Source organism: Bubalus kerabau, chromosome 1, assembly GCF_029407905.1.
Source record: "Bubalus kerabau isolate K-KA32 ecotype Philippines breed swamp buffalo chromosome 1, PCC_UOA_SB_1v2, whole genome shotgun sequence".
Taxonomy (NCBI): Eukaryota; Metazoa; Chordata; class Mammalia; order Artiodactyla; family Bovidae; genus Bubalus; species Bubalus kerabau.
This window is the reverse complement of record NC_073624.1, coordinates 140,780,921-140,798,937: the sequence shown is the minus strand read 5'-3', so window position 1 is coordinate 140,798,937 and position 18,017 is coordinate 140,780,921. Positions and strand designations below refer to the sequence as shown.

General features: G+C 40.4%; 1 protein-coding gene across 9 annotated transcripts in view; it reads right to left on the bottom strand.

Moving 5' to 3' along the window:
* The window catches only part of CABCOCO1 (ciliary associated calcium binding coiled-coil 1), a 163,749-nt gene extending 156,014 nt beyond the window's left edge, over nt 1-7,735 (bottom strand). For 2 of the 9 annotated variants that reach the window (XM_055590199.1, XM_055590208.1), the window contains exon 1: nt 7,543-7,732. In XM_055590199.1, the coding sequence (XP_055446174.1) occupies nt 7,543-7,623 (81 nt within the window). In that variant the 5' untranslated portion in view covers nt 7,624-7,732. Of the gene's footprint in view, nt 1-7,542 lie in introns of all 9 variants that reach the window. The other 7 variants (XM_055590168.1, XM_055590174.1, XM_055590183.1 and 4 more) reach the window with 7 other exon arrangements.
* Between the last annotated feature and the right edge of the window lie 10,282 nt (nt 7,736-18,017).

Genomic DNA, 18,017 nt, shown 5'->3' with positions numbered 1-18,017 from the left:
TTTAATGTTTGTAATTTACTATTAGGTTATTATATTTTTATTTTTAAAAATTCAATTGAAAAGTAAAATATGCTATTTTATTAACTATCTTTATTTAGTATCTGCTGCTGCTGCTAAGTCACTTCAGTCATGTCCGACTCTGTGCGACCCCATGGACTGCAGCCTACCAGGCTCCTCCATCCCTGGGATTCTCTAGGCAAGAACACTGGAGTGGATTGCCATTTCCTTCCCCAGTGCATGAAAATGAAAAGTGAAAGTGAAGTCGTTCAGTTGTGCCCGACTTGTAGCGACCCCATGGACTGCAGCCCACCAGGCTCCTCCGTCCATGGGATTTTCCAGGCAAAAGTACTGGAGTGGGTTGCCATTGCCTTCTCCATTACTCAGTATAGAGTCAGCAGATTAACCTAAACTAGGTCATCCATTTGATTATAAATTCAAGAGGAAAAAATATTTTAGTACCTAATACAATACTTTGCACCTAGTAGGCACTCAGATGCTTATAAATTGAATTAAATGCATGCAGTTTTTAGACAGGATAGTATTTTAGTTCATAATATATTGTATATATTTGTTTAAATATTTGTTAGTTACATGCATTTTTTATTATTAGCAGTAAACTATAATTATTACTGTACTATTAATTCCATTAGGTTGTAAATTCCTCAGGGACAGTCATTCAATCTTTTTTTGAGAATTCTGCAGTTCCTAGTTAGGTCAACACAGGTTGTTAATCAACCTGTGTCTGAATTCATCTTCATCCTGTGATGACATTGTTAGATGATGGACCATGATGAAAAGCCGGACGTAGATTTGGAGATATCATGATGCCTTTAATATACTGATGAATTCTGTGACTTAACAGCAAGACATTTAAACCTAAAATTAGATTCATGTTAAAACATCATTTTGATATGTTTTAATGCAAACACAATTGTTATCATTATTAAAAATGAATAAAGATATACATGAAAGATATATAGACATTCAGATCAATTGTCTCAGACTTGAAAATTTTAATAGGAGAAAATAGGTCACATAAGAACTGTAAAAAAGAGTATAATCTTAATCTTTCGTACAATAATAATTCTAGCTAAGGAGTCTAATACCAGTGCCTCGTTCTTCTACTAAAACTTGATTGATTAAGATAATCATTTTGTAGGAGGGTTTGCCTCTGGTTTTTTGTTTTCTTTTGTTTTAAATTGAATTCCTGGACCTATTTTAAATGAGAGCTTTTCTTCTGTTTGTTTATACACTGCCGTGCACTAGAAAGGATGTAAGGTGGTTAAATATCTTTAATCTTTCAATACATACATTCTCATTTGTAAAAATTAAAGATACAATGGAAAATTCATGAATAGGCTAATAAAAATGTAAATATGTAATTATCACTTTCTCTGTAAAATTACATCTCTGACTAGGAGAATATGTGAGCTAAACTGCACTGTAACTCATTTTATTCCACCACCTGGTGGATTTTAGCTGTTATTCCAGAAGCATTAAAATTGTAAGCTGCTATTTTTTGTCAGATAATCTTTTCTGTGAATTTTTTCTCTAATGTCACCTAAACTTTTCACATTTGAACATAACAACTTTCTTTTAGAATTTAATCTTTGGGGGGCATCTTTGTATCCATCACTGATATGTCTTAAAAGATTCTTAAAAAACGTTCACTAAAGAAATATATAGCACAGTTCACCAAAGATGCCTAAGAGGGGTTTCATAGCCTTAGAGAACATAGAGTAGTTTACCATTTCCACACTCTGAAAGGCTTTCTTCAAGATTGAAAATAAATGAACTAAGATCAGCTCTGTGTTGAGCCATGTTGGAGCTGAGGCAAAAAGGAAAAATTAGTAGTAACAATTCTGTCTTTATTTAGAATTTAAATCCATTATGGGTTTTTGCATTTATTATAATTTTTTAAATATTACATTAAATTTTTTCTCTTGACTACGGAATTTTTTAGCATCCCTTAAATTTTGTACCCAAGGAGGGTGCCTCACTCTCATCAATATAGTGCTGGACATCATAAAGAGCCAATTAAAAAAAGAAAAAAAAAGTAGATGAAAGAAGGATAAGTAAAAGCAAGAGCTAGTTCCTTAAAATAATGAACAAAATAGGCAAATTCTGGGGAAAGGTGATTAAAGAAGAAATAAATATATGCCACATTAAATGAACACATTTGAAAATTACAAGGTAATGGGTGATTTTCTAGGAATATATGTTATAAATTTGACCAAGGGTAAAGGAGAAAATGGACCTGACAAACATGAACTAAACTGGAAGTCTACTTTTTAAAAGGTCGCAAGTCCAGACAGTTTTACACTTGAGGTTCTACTAAACAACCAAGAACACATAAATTCTGTTAGTCTAATGATTACAGATTGTAGATATTCATTTTTAGAAATCAGCATTGTCTATATACAAAAACCTGAACTAGCACAGAAATGTGACTAAAGTCAAAATCATTAATGAGCTCAGATGCAAAAATTCTACTTAAAAATATCTTAGGGTCTCCCTGGTAGTCCAGTGGCTAAGAATCTGCCTGCCAATGCAGCAGAAATGGGTTCCATCACTGATATATGCTGTGAGGCAACTAAACCTGTGCATCACAACTTCTGAAGCTGGCAAGCCCATAACCTGTGGTCCACAGCAAGAAAAGGCACCACAGTGAGAAGCCCATGTACGGCAACTATTACAGAAACTCCACTCACCACAACTAGAGAAAGACTGAGCACAGCGATGAAGACCCAGCATAACCAAAATAAATAAATACATAAAATTTTAAAAATATTTTTTAAAAGTGACATTTTTGAATGTTGAATCCAGCATTGTACTAAAACAATAAGAAGCTATCATTATGACAAGATAAGGTTAATTTCATAAATGCAAGGATAAATTATAGTTAACAAGTCTCATGTACTTTTTAGTCAAATTAAAAGATAAAACTATGATTATATAAGTAAATAATAAATATGCATTTGTAAGAATTTAGCAGCAGAACTCTCAGTAAAATATGAATTAAAAAAAAGCTAATTTATAGTGAATGAAACTAGCATGATGGTTCACACTAGAACAAAATTAGATCCCCATTTCAAATATACATCTATCAAAAATTAATTTTAGCTGTTAGATACCTAACTTTAGTAAAATAAAACTTTAAATATCAGAAAAAGATTGAAGATGATTTGTGCAACCTGAAAGCAAGAACAGAGTAGGGAGAAGCAGGAAATAGATAGGAATAAGATAGCAAATTGGAAGACTTAATAGTAAGATGAAGGACTTACTAAACTCAATAGTAAGATGAAAGACTTACTAGAAGACCAAACATCTGTGAACACCTCCACACCCACTATCAGTATTTCCAGAGGTTCTAAGTGTTTGACAAATAATGATACTATATATTCACTTCATTGGAAGCTGCTGCTGCTGCTAAGTCACTTCAGTCGTGTCCAACTCTGTGCAACCCCATAGATGTCAGCCCACCAGGCTCCCCCGCCCCTGGGATTCTCCGGGCAAGAACGCTGGAGTGGGTTGCCATTTCCTTCTCCAATGCATGGAAGTGAAAAGTGAAAGGGAAGTCGCTCAGTCGTGTCTGACTCTTAGCGACCCCATGGACCGCAGCCTACCAGGCTGCTCCATCCATGGGATTTTCCAGGCAAGAGTACTGGAATGGGGTGCCATTGCCTTCTCCATTCATTGGAAAGACTGATGCTAAATCTGAAACCCCAATACTTTGGCCACCTGATGTGAAGAACTGACTCATTCGAAAAGACCCTGATGCTGGGAAAGATTGAAAGCAGGAGGAGAAGGGGACGACAGAGGATGAGATGGTTGGATGGCATCACTGACTCGATGGACATGAGTTTGGGTAAACTTCAGGAGTTGGCGATGGACAGGGAGGACTAATGTGCTGCAGTCCATGGGGTCGCAAAGAGTCGGACATGACTGAGCAACTGAACTGAACTGAACTGACTGAGTACTATTTTCTCAACAGTATTTTTGAGCAACTTTTTGGCATCCTGTCCATTGTCCTATACTATCTATATCATGTAGTGTGAATGGCTTCAATAAATCCCTCTTGAATGATATTCCAGTTGTAGGAACCTGATCATCTTGGTGCTCAAGTTGGCCCCAAGTGTTTCTCTCCGACCTGCCAGTAATGGGGTGGGCTGTTTTCAAAGCCCATGCATGTGTGCCAAGTTACTTCTGTCACATTCAACTCTGTGAGACCCCACTGACCGTAGCCTGCCAGGCTCCTCTGTCCATGGGATTTTCCACACAAGAATACTGGAGTGGGTGGCCATGTCCTCCTCAAGGAGATGTTCCTAACCCAAGGATTGAACCGTGTCTCCCACATTACAGGCGGATTCTTTACCACTGAGCCACCTGGGAAGGCCAACTGGGAAACAATGATTTACTTTTTCTTTTACGTCTCTGATGTGAGTTGAAGTATGCTGCTGCTGCTGCTGCTAAGTCGCTTCAGTCGTGTCCGACTCAGTGTGATCCCATAGACAGCAGCCCAGGAACACTGGAGTGGGTTGCCATGTCCTTCTCCAATGCAGGAAAGTGAAAAGTGAAAGTGAAGCCACTCATTCGTGTCTGACTCTTTGCGACCCCACGGACTGCAGCCTACCAGGCTCCTCCGTCCGTGGGATTTTCCAGGCAAGAGTACTGGAGTGGGTTGCCATTGCCTTCTCCAGAGTTGGAATATAGTCCCTTTTAATTATACTATTAATACTTGAATGATTACATGTCCCAAACAGTGTTTTTGAAGATATTAAGAAAGTCAGTTTAGGAACTGAATTTACACACTCACGTACAAATTAACTTATAAGCATTTATAAACTCCTTTCACTTACAGATCTTTAAGTAGCAAATATTTATTTTCAGATTGTCATCATTTCTCTGGTTTTCTGCATTTAAATGTTTCTCTCCCAAAACTTTAGCCTTACGCAAGAGGCATTTATTCCCATGTTACTAAAGAAACTGTACTATTAAATGCAGAAAGTTGGCAAGAAAGTTTATGTAAGTTTATGTTACATAAAAATATTTTTCTGGAGCCATATCTCATGTCTGCTTGTTCAAGGTTATCTTATAGAGTTCGATCTATGATAACTATTATACCTGGCATACCTCAAACCCTCTATAATTCCAATTACTCAAATTTTATTGAGTGCCTACTATATGATTGAGAAAACTGGTTGTTTTAATTTTAGGTAATGACAACAAACAAGTGGGAAACCTCAGACTATTGAAAGCGTATGCTTTATTTCCAACAAACTTGGCAAAAAAAAAAAAAATATTTCACTACTGTTTGGCTCAGATGACTGAATGGTCCACTGGCTAAGTCAATTTGGGTACAAATTATTGAGAAATAATGCTATAATACTAGGTTTCCAGGGATCAACTCTGGAAAGAATCTCACCTTACAAGAACCTTTCAATACCTAACTGAAAAGAAGTAGCCTTGAGAATAGAGATACCAAGAGAGATTTTTGCTATCTTTTCCATCTAACCCCTGAAACCCACAGTGGACACAAATGGGTGGCTGCTGCTGCTAAGTCATGTCCGACTCTGTGCGACCCCATAGATGGCAGCCCACCAGGCTACCCCATCCCTGGGATTCTCCAGGCAAGAACACTGGAGTGGGTTGCCATTTCCTTCTCCAATGCATGAAAGTGAAAAGTGAAAGTGAAGTCGCTCAGTCATGTCCCACTCTTAGTGGCCCCATGGACTGCAGCCCACCAGGCTCCTCCGTCCATGGGATTTTCCAGGCAAGAATACTGGAGTGGGGTAAATGGGTGGCAGGCAGGACTTATTCTAATGAATGACACAACACTAAGGATCAACTGTCTTCTCCATGAACTACAGGAACTCTGGTTTTAGAATGAACCCTCCAAGATGCAGACTGTTAATCTTAGCAAATGAACAGTTAAGTGAGTCCAAATTCCAACTTTACTTTTTCAGTATGTTACTAACTAAAAGACTAAGCATATCCCAAATTGACTGCCATGAGGAATACCTGCTGCTCCTCCAAGAAGTTAAACAAAAGAGCTCAGTGACTGTGCTAAGATGGCAGACAATCACCTAAGGTCTGTAACTGGTTCATTAGTTTCACTTATCCTTTATAAAAAGTGATTACCCTTCACCCTGGAACACAGTTTGGTGGTTTGTTTTTTTTTTTTGCATCTTAAAAAAAATTAAGGGGTATTTCTTTTTTTTTTTTTTTTTTGAAGTGCAGGTTCATTAATTCCAAATTATCAGTTACTTATAAAGGATATTTCTATTATTGATACATGGATAAGTACTGGGTATATTCTCACAAGAAAGTTTTTGTATATATTTATATACCATGATTTAATTGGGAAATTTCCTATGCCACTTTTGAAACTGTATTACTTACATTATAGATCACAAGGGAGTAACTGGCTTAGTAACCAGTTTATCACATTAAAATGTATTTTTAATGTATGCTAATTTCAAAAGGTTCATAGGAGAGTCAGCAGCTTTAGTGGTCTGCATACAGTATTGGGAAGAACCCGTAGGGAATGACTTGCATATCTCTGGGCAAGGCACTGTATTACTGGCTCTGTGTATCCTCATTTATAAAACTGCAGCTCATACACGTCTTCTGTACAAAAAATAAATAAATGCTATTTAGACTAATAAGTGAGTTCAACCCAGCAATGTTAATTATAACATTATTATTCACCTTCAGAGTCTTAAAAAAGCTGAAGAAAAAACTTCTTAGAATAACATGATTGACTCAGTATGTGAAGATTTAAACATTTCTTAGTAGTATCTGGCAAATATTTTTAATTAAAATCTCAGGATACAAAGCTTCTGAGTAATCCCAGTTACTTAGAACCCATTTATTATTGAGAATTAGTGCTGTGAGGGGCCGGAGAAGAAATCTTTATTTTGCACAGGAAACCACTGGAGGCCTAAGAATGTTAAATTCTTTTCCTAAAGACAAGGTGCTAATGAGCAACTCAGCCATAACCGGAAGGTTGATTTTCTAGGCGTTCCTCCTTTGTCCGATCTATCAACTATTTACTTATTTAGAGAAATAGTAAAATAATACGGGAAACATTGGCCTTCAAATATTCATCAATCCACTATCAATGAAGAGTAATTATTCCATGACATCTTTTGAGCAACAGAACTGTGATATCTGAAGAGAATTAGTAGTCATTTACAAAGGAGACGCTCTCACTTAAATTTTTCAAAATTCCCTTTTAAGTAGAGAATCCTAGGAAAAGCGCGTATTTGTGAGGCCTTTTGGGCAAAGAACCGTCCAATGGAGGGATTTTTAGTTTACACTCGGGGGCACGGAGGGGCGTCGGTCGACAGGGCAAGGGGAGCGCGGGACGGTGGCTTGGGGATCCCCCTTCACTCCCTGAGAGCTCGCGCCGCCTGGGCGTCGCACCCACTCGGGGCCGAGCACCCAACTCGGGCATGGGGCGCCTCCGAGGGAACAGCCTAGGCCCGCGGGAGAGGTCGGGCGCTCGGGGGTTGCGGGTACCGGGCAGAGACGGCGTACCTCCGACTCGGGTGTGGTTCCCGCCGAAGTCATTCCCGCGGGAGTCGTTCCCCCGGGTGTCGTCCCCACAAACGTCGCCATGATCCCGCCTCAGCCCTGCGGCCCCTCGTCGCCTAGGCAACCGGGGAGGGGGCGGGGCCGGGGTCGCTGGGCTGGGGAACTGAGCCCACGCTTAGCTGCTTCCGGTCCCGAGCCCCATGCCCACCTGGGAAATGGTTAGGACCAGGCTTGTAGGAGCCGGAGAGCAGGCCCTACCGCTGCGGGGCGCTGTCCCGGGAAAGCCTATGGCAGGGCTTTGAGTAACTGAATAGAGATGGACTTTCCTTTTAGTAAGAGTGAAAAAAGGGAAAGAAAAAAAGCAGTTGAACTAGTAAACGGGGAAGTGGGGCTTCCCTGGTGGCTCAGTCGGGATAGAGTTCATGGGGTCGCAAGAGTCAGACACGACTTAGCGGCTAAACTACCACCACCAAATGTGGGTGTGTAATACTAATACATGGCAAGTCTGTCCATTTTTCCCAGGCAAGAATACTAGAGCGGGTTGCTATTCCTTTCTCCAGGGGATCCTCCTGACTCAGGGATCGAACCCACATCTCCTGCATTGCAGACAGATTTTTATCGACTGAATCACCAGGCAAGCCCCCAGTAAGTGTTAAAGTGAGGTATATTATTGAAATTAATATTTTACATGAAAAAATTGTAATTTTAAAATATTAGGATATTATTGTTATGTTTAGAAGGAAAAACAGCGTTTATTTTTTGGAGATAACATGCTGAAAGATTTAGTGATGCTGAAGTGATAAAATGTCCATGATTTACTCCAAAATAAGGAAGGGTAGATGGATAATGATTGAAGGTACAGTAGAGGAATCAAGATTGGCGGAGGTGCATGGTCATTATACTATTTCTACTTTATAGTTTGATTTTTTTTCCATAATAAAAACGTTGAAAAACAATATTTTTAGTATTTGTATGGCTTCCCTGGTAGCTCAGCTGGTAAAGAATCCACCTGCAATGCAGGAGATCCCTGTTCGCTTCCGGGTCCAGAAGATCGCTGGAGAAGCGATAGGCTACCCACTCCAGTATCCTTGGGGTTACCTGGTGGCTCAGCTGGTAAAGAATCCTCCTGCAATGTGGGAGACCTGGATTCGATTCCTGGATTGGGAAGATCCCATCAAGAAAGAACGGCTACCCACTCCAGTATTATGGCCTGGAGAATTTCATGGACTGGAAAATCCCATGGATGGAGGAGCCTGGTAGGCTCCAGTCCATAGGGTCGTGAAGAGTCAGACATGACTGAGCGACTTCACTTTCACTTTTCACTTTCTTGCACTGGAGAAGGAAATGGCAACCCACTCTAGTGTACTTGCCTGGAGAATCCCAGGGACGGGGGAGCCTGGTGGGCTGCCGTCTATGGGGTCCTACAGAATCGGACACGACTGAAGCGACTTAGCAGCAGCATACAGTCCATGCCGTCACAAAGAGTCTGACAGGTATGAGCAACTTTCACTTTCTTGTGAGTGTTCTTCTCTCAACAATAGTATCTGCTTCGATAATGAAATATGTTTTACTTTTATTAACTTCCATGGGGGTTGCTCTGCAGGAAACTTACTGCAAATATCAGACATTTAAATGCTTCACTTTCCTCCTCTGTCAAATGAGATGATGACAGTGTCGGCCTTATTGCATTATTGTGAAGATTTAGCATGTTAATATATGGAAATATTAAAGACAGTATCTAGCAACTGTAGTTCTGTATTATTAAGATTAGTATTAGTTTGTACTTTTCTCTTTAGTCCATCCTGTACAACCATTGCCAAAATAATACTTCCATCATGGACCTCTTCTTATATTTGACCCCTGCCTTTCAGACCAAACTGAACAATTTACCTTTATATAACTTCATGATAATTGTGCCTTTCCTTGTCTTACTTGTTAAGATTAGCCACACAATTTGTAATGTCAACTTGCGGTTCATGAATTGTCTCTACCTTTGTATATCTTTGGTCAGTCTTTTAAGTGGATTGTAGAGTCCTCCTCTCCTTAGTATTTTACACCTAAAGAAACTAGTTCTTAGTACAGAATATTTAGTCAACAATGTGTTTATGATTTCCAACTCTATTTTAAAACCCTATTTAGAGTCCATCAGTTAGTGAAAATACAGACAATTTTAGTGATTGTCAGAGTTAATACTTAAGAGCTACCACCTTACAAACTCATTACAATGCTAATTAATTATTTCCTTCTGATCCGTACTTCGGAGAAACTGAAAACAATGGGTAACCTTCTGCAAAGTAAAAAACATTTGCATTCTTTAAATTTAGCCTTTAGTAAATGGCTAAAACATTTATTTCTTTAAACTGTAGTTCTAATTTTCTCAAAGTTCTGATTAATTTTCCTGGCCATTAATTGTTCTGTCATGTCTTTTACAGTTTTTACATTTTCTTCACCTCTCTTTGGTTTTGGACCCCAGAACTAGTGGAGGACTCCATTGAAGACGGACAGATATGCAGATGACACCACCCTTATGGCAGAAAGTGAAGAGGAACTAAAAAGCCTCTTGATGACAGTGAAGGAGGAGAGTGAAAAAGTTGGCTTAAAGCTCAACCTTCAAAAAACTAAGATCATGGCATCAGGTCCCATCACTTCATGGGAAATAGATGGGGAAACAGTGGAAACAGTGTCAGACTTTATTTTTTGGGGCTTCAAAAGCAGTGCAGGTGGTGACTGCAGCCATGAAATTAAAAGATGCTTACTCCTTGGAAGGAAAGTTATGACCAACGTAGATAGTATATTGAAAAGCAGAGATATTACTCTGCCAACAAAGGTCCATCTAGTCAAGGCTATGGTTTTTCCAGTGGTCATGTATGGATGTGAGAGTTGGACTGTGAAGAAAACTGAGCACCAAAGAATTGATGCTTTTGAACTGTGGTGTTGGAAAAGACTGTTGAGAGTCCCTTGGACTGCAAGGAGATCCAACCAGTCCATCCTAAAGGAGATCAGTCCTAGGTGTTCATTGGAAGGACTGATGTTGAAGCTGAAACTCCAATACTTTGGCCACCTCATGCGAAGAGTTGACTCATTGGAAAAGACCCTGATGCTGGGAGGGATTGGGGGCAGGAGGAGAAGGGGACGACAGAGGATGAGATGGCTGGATGGCATCACGGACTTGATGGACATGAGTTTGGGTGAACTCCGGGAGTTGGTAATGGACAGGGAGGCCTGGCGTGCTGCAGTTCATGGGGTCGCAAAGAGTCGGACATGACTGAGTGACTGAACTGAACTGAAATTCTACCAATGACAGGAGGGTTACCTCTGGTGGGGGCAGGGCTGGGATTGTTTTGTAGTAATTTCAATTTTACTGTATTTAATGTTGTAATTTATTAGAGAAGTCAGTTTCGAGGAGGTAATTTAATTTTATGGGGCACATTTTTTTTTTTTTGGCCCGGTAAGGAGTGGTGTTGAAAACCCATTAGCCTGAAGGTTACTTTTAATTTGGAGAAGTTGGAGCTGATTTTAACTTTTCACTTCTTTTGTAGGGAGGTGCCAACAGGAAAGACAAATCTCAGTAGTTGATATGCTTTCTTACATGGAAAGGTCAGTTATGTCTTCCTTCTCAAGTCTCTTTGGAAGATAAAGGCTTCTAACTAAAGCCTACAAAATTCCATTTGTTATCTTAGTTTATTGTTTTAGGGCCAGTAGGGAAAAGGAAACATATGGGTCTTGTAGTTTACAATTAGTTTTTTAAATGACCTCTGACTTTAAGCACATCACAGTGAAATATGGGGTAGCTTGATAGTATTTTTTGCCCAATTGGATTGGCCCTGATTCTAATGAAAGTACTCCAGTCTACATGCTGATAAACCTATGAGTAGCAGATTTTACAAGTGAAATCAAATTTTCTTGAAGAGGGATATTTTTATAATCTTATCAGTTGAGGCCTTGTTTGTGTTACTCACTCAGCCATGTCTGACTCTGTGCAAACCCATGGACTGTAGCCCGCCAGGCTCCTCTGTCCATGGGATTTTCCGGGCAAGAATACTGGAGTGGGTAGCCATTCCCTTCTCCAGGGGACCTTCTCGACCGAGGGATTGAACCTGAGTCTACTGCATTGCAGGTAGATTCTTTACTGTGTGAGCCACCAGGGAAGCCCTAATTGAGCCTTGAATGTTTAAAATAATACCAGGACTTCCCTGGTGATCCAGAGGCTAAGACTCTATGCTCTTAAAGCAGGGGACCTGGGTTTGATCCCTGGTCAAGGAACTAGATCCCAGATGCTGAAACTAAGAGTTTGAGTACCACAACTGAAAGATCACTCAGGCTGTAAAACCCAATGGAGTAAAATAAGATAAATAAATACATTAAAAAAAATAAACATTTAGGAAAGGGCTAGATAATTTTTTATTGGGTATTGATGGTCTAGTGTAGCAATATAAGACAATGAAAACTGATGGTGAGATTTCCACTGTCTTTTTAGGGTCAGGAACTATTTTCACTCCACTCCTCATGATTTATGTGCTACTGGTTCATTTTAAGTATAAGAGAAGTTCTTCAACAATAAATGAAATGATGTCACTAATGAGATTAATGACATATTAGTAGTTCCAACACTGTCATTCCTGAGGTCTTGAATCTTTTAAGTGACACCCATGATAGTCTTAAGAGGATCAGGCTGGAAAAACTCCAGTTTGTTCTTGAAATAGTACTGAGAGACCACAAAGTTGTGGAGATGAAATTTACATAACACACTGTATTTTAGCCTTGAGATACATTGAATTGTTAGATGTAGAAAGAAAAGCTATAAAAAGCATTTTATTTTGTAAATAATTCCCTTTACTCTTTGTTACACATTTAATTTTTCGCAAAGAAAGTATTCCAGTAGCTAATCAATTCTGAAATATATTTCATTTTCTTAACCTTTACCTACTTCTCAAATCAGGTCTTCTCATTTCAATTAAGTACCTTAATCTGTTCAAGTCATATGTGAGAACATTTTAAAGTCTCACCTTAACAAAGTGCTTATAGGAAATGGGATAATAAACCGACTGTAGTAGAATGTATTCTGAGACTAACTAATTATTGGTTGCGGTGGGGGAAGTGTAATGATTTTCAATCAGTTGGTATGATTTTGAACTTGTTCATGTAATACTGCATCCTGTCTTCAAAACTCATTGTGGGCATATCTGTTATTCTTTATTATCCAGTTATTCACTTTACAGTGAATCCTTATGCACTTAAGATGAAATTTCTTTTTCTCCAATCAGAAAATGCTCTCTTTTCCTAACCCAGAGACCTCTTTAAGATAGTTTTGTACAGAAACAGACTCATAGACATGAGAACAGATTTGTGGTTGCCAAGGAAGAGGGGTGGAGTGAGAGGGATGAACTGGGAGTTTGGGGTAGATGCAAACTACATTTAGAATGGATAAACAACAAGGTCCTACTGTATAGCTCAGGGAACTATATTCAATATCCTGAGATAAATCATAAAGGAAAAAAATACTAAAAAAAGAAATTATGTATGTGTTTGGGCTTCCCAGGTGGCACTCGTGGTAAAGAACCCACCTGCCAATGCAGGAGATGTAAGAGATGCAGGTTCTATCCCTGGGTGGGGAAGATCCCCTGGAGTAGGAAAGGGAAAGCCACTCAAGTATTCTTGCCTGGAAAATCCCATGGACAAAGGAACCTGGCAGGCTATAGTGTATGGAGTGGAGAGACTAAACACACACACACATGTGCGTGTGTAACTGAGTCCCTTTGCTGTACAGCAGAGATTGGCACACTATAAATCAACTACATTTAAATAAAAAAGATAATTTTGTAACTTGTTCCTTTTCTTCCAGATGGTCTTTTAAAAGAAAAATGGTGTCACCTCTCCTTAACCACACCATGTCCTACAGTTGGTCTCTAATTGCCTGTGCTCTCCTAAAGCCGTCTTCTCAAGGGCTGTCCCAGGTCCTGTCTTCCTTGGTGTGTGGACATCCTATCTTATTTGTCCCAAATATCCATTCCTTGCTTTCTCTACTTGGCCTTGTGCCCTGGAAGGCTGACCCATCAGCTGGATTCACCAAGTTTGTCAGCCTGAGACTTGTGGTTACATTTGGCCAGTGGGAACACCAGCAGATTAATGATAGGAGAGTGAGGTCCAGGGTCATTTATTCTCCCTGTTTCCTTTCTTCAGGATTACAAGTTGGGTGTACAGTAGCTGGCTTCCTACACCAAAAGCCTTGATGGCTAAGGTGGGTCCCTTAGCCCCTGAAGCTACCCTTTGGGCCTCAGTTCAGTTCAGTTCAGTCGATCAGTCATGTCTGACTCTCTGCGACCCCATGAACTGCAGCATGCCAGGCCTCCTTGTCCATCACCAACTCCCGGAGTTTACCCAAACTCATGTCCATTGAGTCAGTGATGCCATCCAACCATCTCATCCTCTGTTGTCCCCTTCTCCTCCTGCCTTCAATCTTTCCTAGCATCAGGGTCTTTTCAAATGAGTCAGTTCTTCGCATGAGGTGGCCAAAGTATTGGAGTTTCAGCTTCAACATCAGTCCTTCCAGTGAACACCCAGGACTGCTCTCCCTTAGGATGGACTGGTTGGATCTCCTTGCAGTCCAAGGGACTCTCAACAGTCTTTTCCAACACCACAGTTCAAAAGCATCAATTCTTCGGCACTCAGCTTTCATTATAGTCCGACTCTCGCATCCATACATGACCACTGGAAAAACCATAGCCTTGACTAGACAAACCTTTGTTGGCAAAGTAATGTCTCTGCTTTTTAATATGCTATCTAGGTTGGTCATAACTTTTCTCCCAAGGAGTAAGCGTCTTTTAATTTCATGGCTGCAGTCATCATCTGCAGTGATTTTGGAGCCCCCCAAAATAAAGTCTGCCACTATTTCCACTGTTTCTCCATCTATTTGCCATGAAGTGATGGGACCAGATGTCATGATCTTAGTTTTCTGAATGTTGAGCTTTAAGCCAACTTTTTCACTCTCCTCTTTCACTTTCATCAAGAGGCTCTTTATTTCTTCTTTGCTTTCTGCCGTAAGGGTGGTGTCATGTGCGTATTTGAGGTTATTGATATTTCTCCTCAGGGAACTACTTTAGAGTCTTTAATCCATTCTTGTGGACTGGGGCTTTCCAGGTAGTGATAGTGGTAAAGAACCCACCTGCCAATGCAGGAGATGAAAAGATGCAGGTTCGATCCCTGGGTCAGGAAGATCCCCTGAAGGGAGTGTGTGGCAACTCACTCCAGTATTCTTGCCAGGAGAATCCCATGGACAGAGGAGCCTGGAGGGCTACAGTCCCAAGGGATCACAAAGAGCTGGACGGAACTGGGCAAGCGACTGAATACACACACATATGTACGCGTGCACACACACACACATGCACACACACAGACAACTTAATGCAAAAAACCAAGTTAACAAATTTAAGCAACAATACACACCTAAAGTGAAAATGCTTCCACTGACAAAAAACCCGCACCCTATTTCCTTCACCCAGGCAAACGCATGCAAATTTTTGAAGTGCAAAGCAGGCTCTTTAAACACATGATTTGAGTTAGCCATAAATAATTTTTGTAAAAATCAAAATTTATCCTACATTTTAATTTGTGAAATATGTATGATCAAAACAGTTTCACTGATTTTTTTTTTTTTCCTTCTAAAACTGTCTAAAAGTGACTGGGTGCCATTTAATTAATGGCAGGGGACTCCATTGCTCTTCAGACATATTTTTGAGAAAATTTATCCTGGGGGATTCTGAAAAGTGCCTTGGCTGAGCAAGCTTTGCCCCCTTCTCTGTGCTGCCTCCCACCCCACTCCACTTTTAAACATAGCAAGTCTAATTTTACCTGTTTTACATAATAGCTTTCTTGTGAATTTTGTTAGAAGGAAAGACTTTGAGCTTTAAAAAGTTTCAAATCCACTAGGTAATCTCTAAGGAAACTTCATCTCTGAAAATTCCATTAGAATATAATTTCCCAAAGCATTCATCGTCTGAAATGTTCACTTTGGCAAATACACAGTATTACTGTTATTAAACATTTCTGATGTATATGCATGTTTATGATTCGAGGGAAGAAAAATTACATACATTATCTCATTTATTTGTCAGAATCCACTGTCATGGTATTCTACATAGCACCACTCTTGATCAAGGAACTTACTACCCAGGAAAATAAGTGCAGGTCTGAGCCCAAGCTCATGGAACTCACTGGTCTTATTATATCTGCTCCCCATCCCCCATCCCCTGAAGTAGCTGGCTTACTGAAACAGTGGAATGACCTTTTGAAGACTCAGTTACATTGCAGGCCTGGATCAAGTTTATCCAGATGGTTGTATATGCTCTGAATCAGCATCCAATATATGGTACTCTTTCTTCCACGGTCAGGATACATGGATCCAGGAATCAAGGAGTGGAAATGGGAGTGGCACAATTATTATACCCTAATGACCCATTGCTGCTGCTGCTGCTAAGTCGCTTCAGTTGTATCCGACTCTGTGCGACCCCATAGACGGCAGCCCACCAGGCTCCCCCTGGGATTCTCCAGGCAAGAACAATGGAGTGGGTTGCCATTTCCTTCTCCAATGCATGAAAGTGAAAAGTGAAAGTGAAGTTGCTCAGTCATGTCTGACTCTTAGCTACCCCATGGACTGCAGCCTACCAGGTTCCTTCATCCATGGGATTTTCCAGGCAAGAGTACTGGAGTGGGGTGCCATTGCCTTCTCTGAATGATCCACTAGCCAAATATTTTTTCTTGTTTCCGTGTCCTTACGCTCTGTCAGCCTAGTGGTCTTAGCTCCAGAGGCGCTTCCCAAGTGGTCCTGTGGCAAACAATTTGCCTGCCTGCTAATGCCGGAGATGCAGAAGACATGGGTTTGATCCCTGGGTGAGGAAGATCCCTTGGAGGAGAGCATGGCAACCCACTCCAGTATTCTTGCCTGGAGAATCCCATGGACAGAGGAGCCTGGCAGGCTGGAGTCCCTAGGGTTGCAAAGAGATGAACATGACTGAGTGACTGAATGTGCATGCATTTAGTTCCAGGGGGACAAATACTTCTACCAGGAGACACAACAATGACCCCACTGAATTGGATGTTAAGGCTGCTACCCAGCCACTTTGAACCCCATACGCCTGAATCAACAGACAAAGAAGGGAGTTATGGTATTGGCTGAGGTGATTGACTTGACTACCAAGAGGAAACTGGGATACTACTCTACGGTGGGGGTAAAGAGAGTATGTCAGGTATATAGAAGATTCCTTAGGGCCTCTGTTAATATCAATATTACTATGAAAGTGAAAGTGTTAGTTGCCCAGTTGTGTCTCACTCTTTGCAATCCAATGGAATGTAGCCGCCAGGCTTCTCTGTGCATGGAATTCTTCAGGCAAGAATACTGAGGTGGGTTGCCATTTCCTTCTCCAGGGAATCTTCCAAGTCTACCTGCAGCAGACTCTACCATCTGAGCCACTGAAGAAGTTAATATTACCTGGGATTAAGATCAATAGAAAACTACCAAAACCCAATCCAGGCCAGACAACTAATGCCCAGACCCTTCAGGAATGTTCACCTTATCAGCTGAAAAACCATGACCAGCTGGAGTGCTTGCTGAAGGCAAAAAGAATACATAAAAGATAGTGAAAACGTAGCTACAAACCTTCACTACCAACCATTTACAGAAACAAAGATTATAATCGTCATGAGTATTTTCTCCTTGTTATGAACACCTTTGTGTGTGTTTTCTTTTCTCTTATTCCCTTATGTAACATAAGATGTACTGAGTTTATATCACAGTATTTATGTATTATTAATTTTACATCATAGTATTTCAGTTACAGGATATATCAAGAAGACTAAACAGAAAAAAAAAAAAAAAGACAAAAAACTCTCTGCCCAAAAATTCCATTCTAATGAGGTAGTACACCTAGATTCTATTTCAAGATATAAGAACCCACTAATTAGTGTTTTGGAAGGCTTTTTGTCTATGAATATCTGAGAGTTAAAGATATGAAAAGAGCTCAATATTTTATGTGATGTTTCTTTAAATGGAAATAATATCCTACTACTGCTAAGTCGCTTCAGTCGTGTCCGATTCTGTGTGACCCCATAGACAGCCTCCTACCAGGCTCCCCCATCCCTGGGATTCTCCAGGCAAGAATACTGGAGTGGGTTGCCATTTCCTCCTCCAATGCATGAAAGTGAAAAGTGAAAGTGAAGCCGCTCAGTCATGTCCGACTCTTAGCAACCCATGGACTGCAGCCTACCAGGCTCCTCCATCCATGAGATTTTCCAGGCAAGAGTACTGGAGTGGGGTGCCATTGCTTTCTCTGATAATATCCTACTGGTTGATGGTTATTAGTTCATTAGAGAGTGGTAAGTGCTATGGGCTTGCCAGGTGGGACTAGTGGTAAAGAACCTGCAGGAGTTGCAGGAGATTCAGGAGACCTGGGTTTGATCCCTGAGTTGAGAGGATCCCCTGGAGG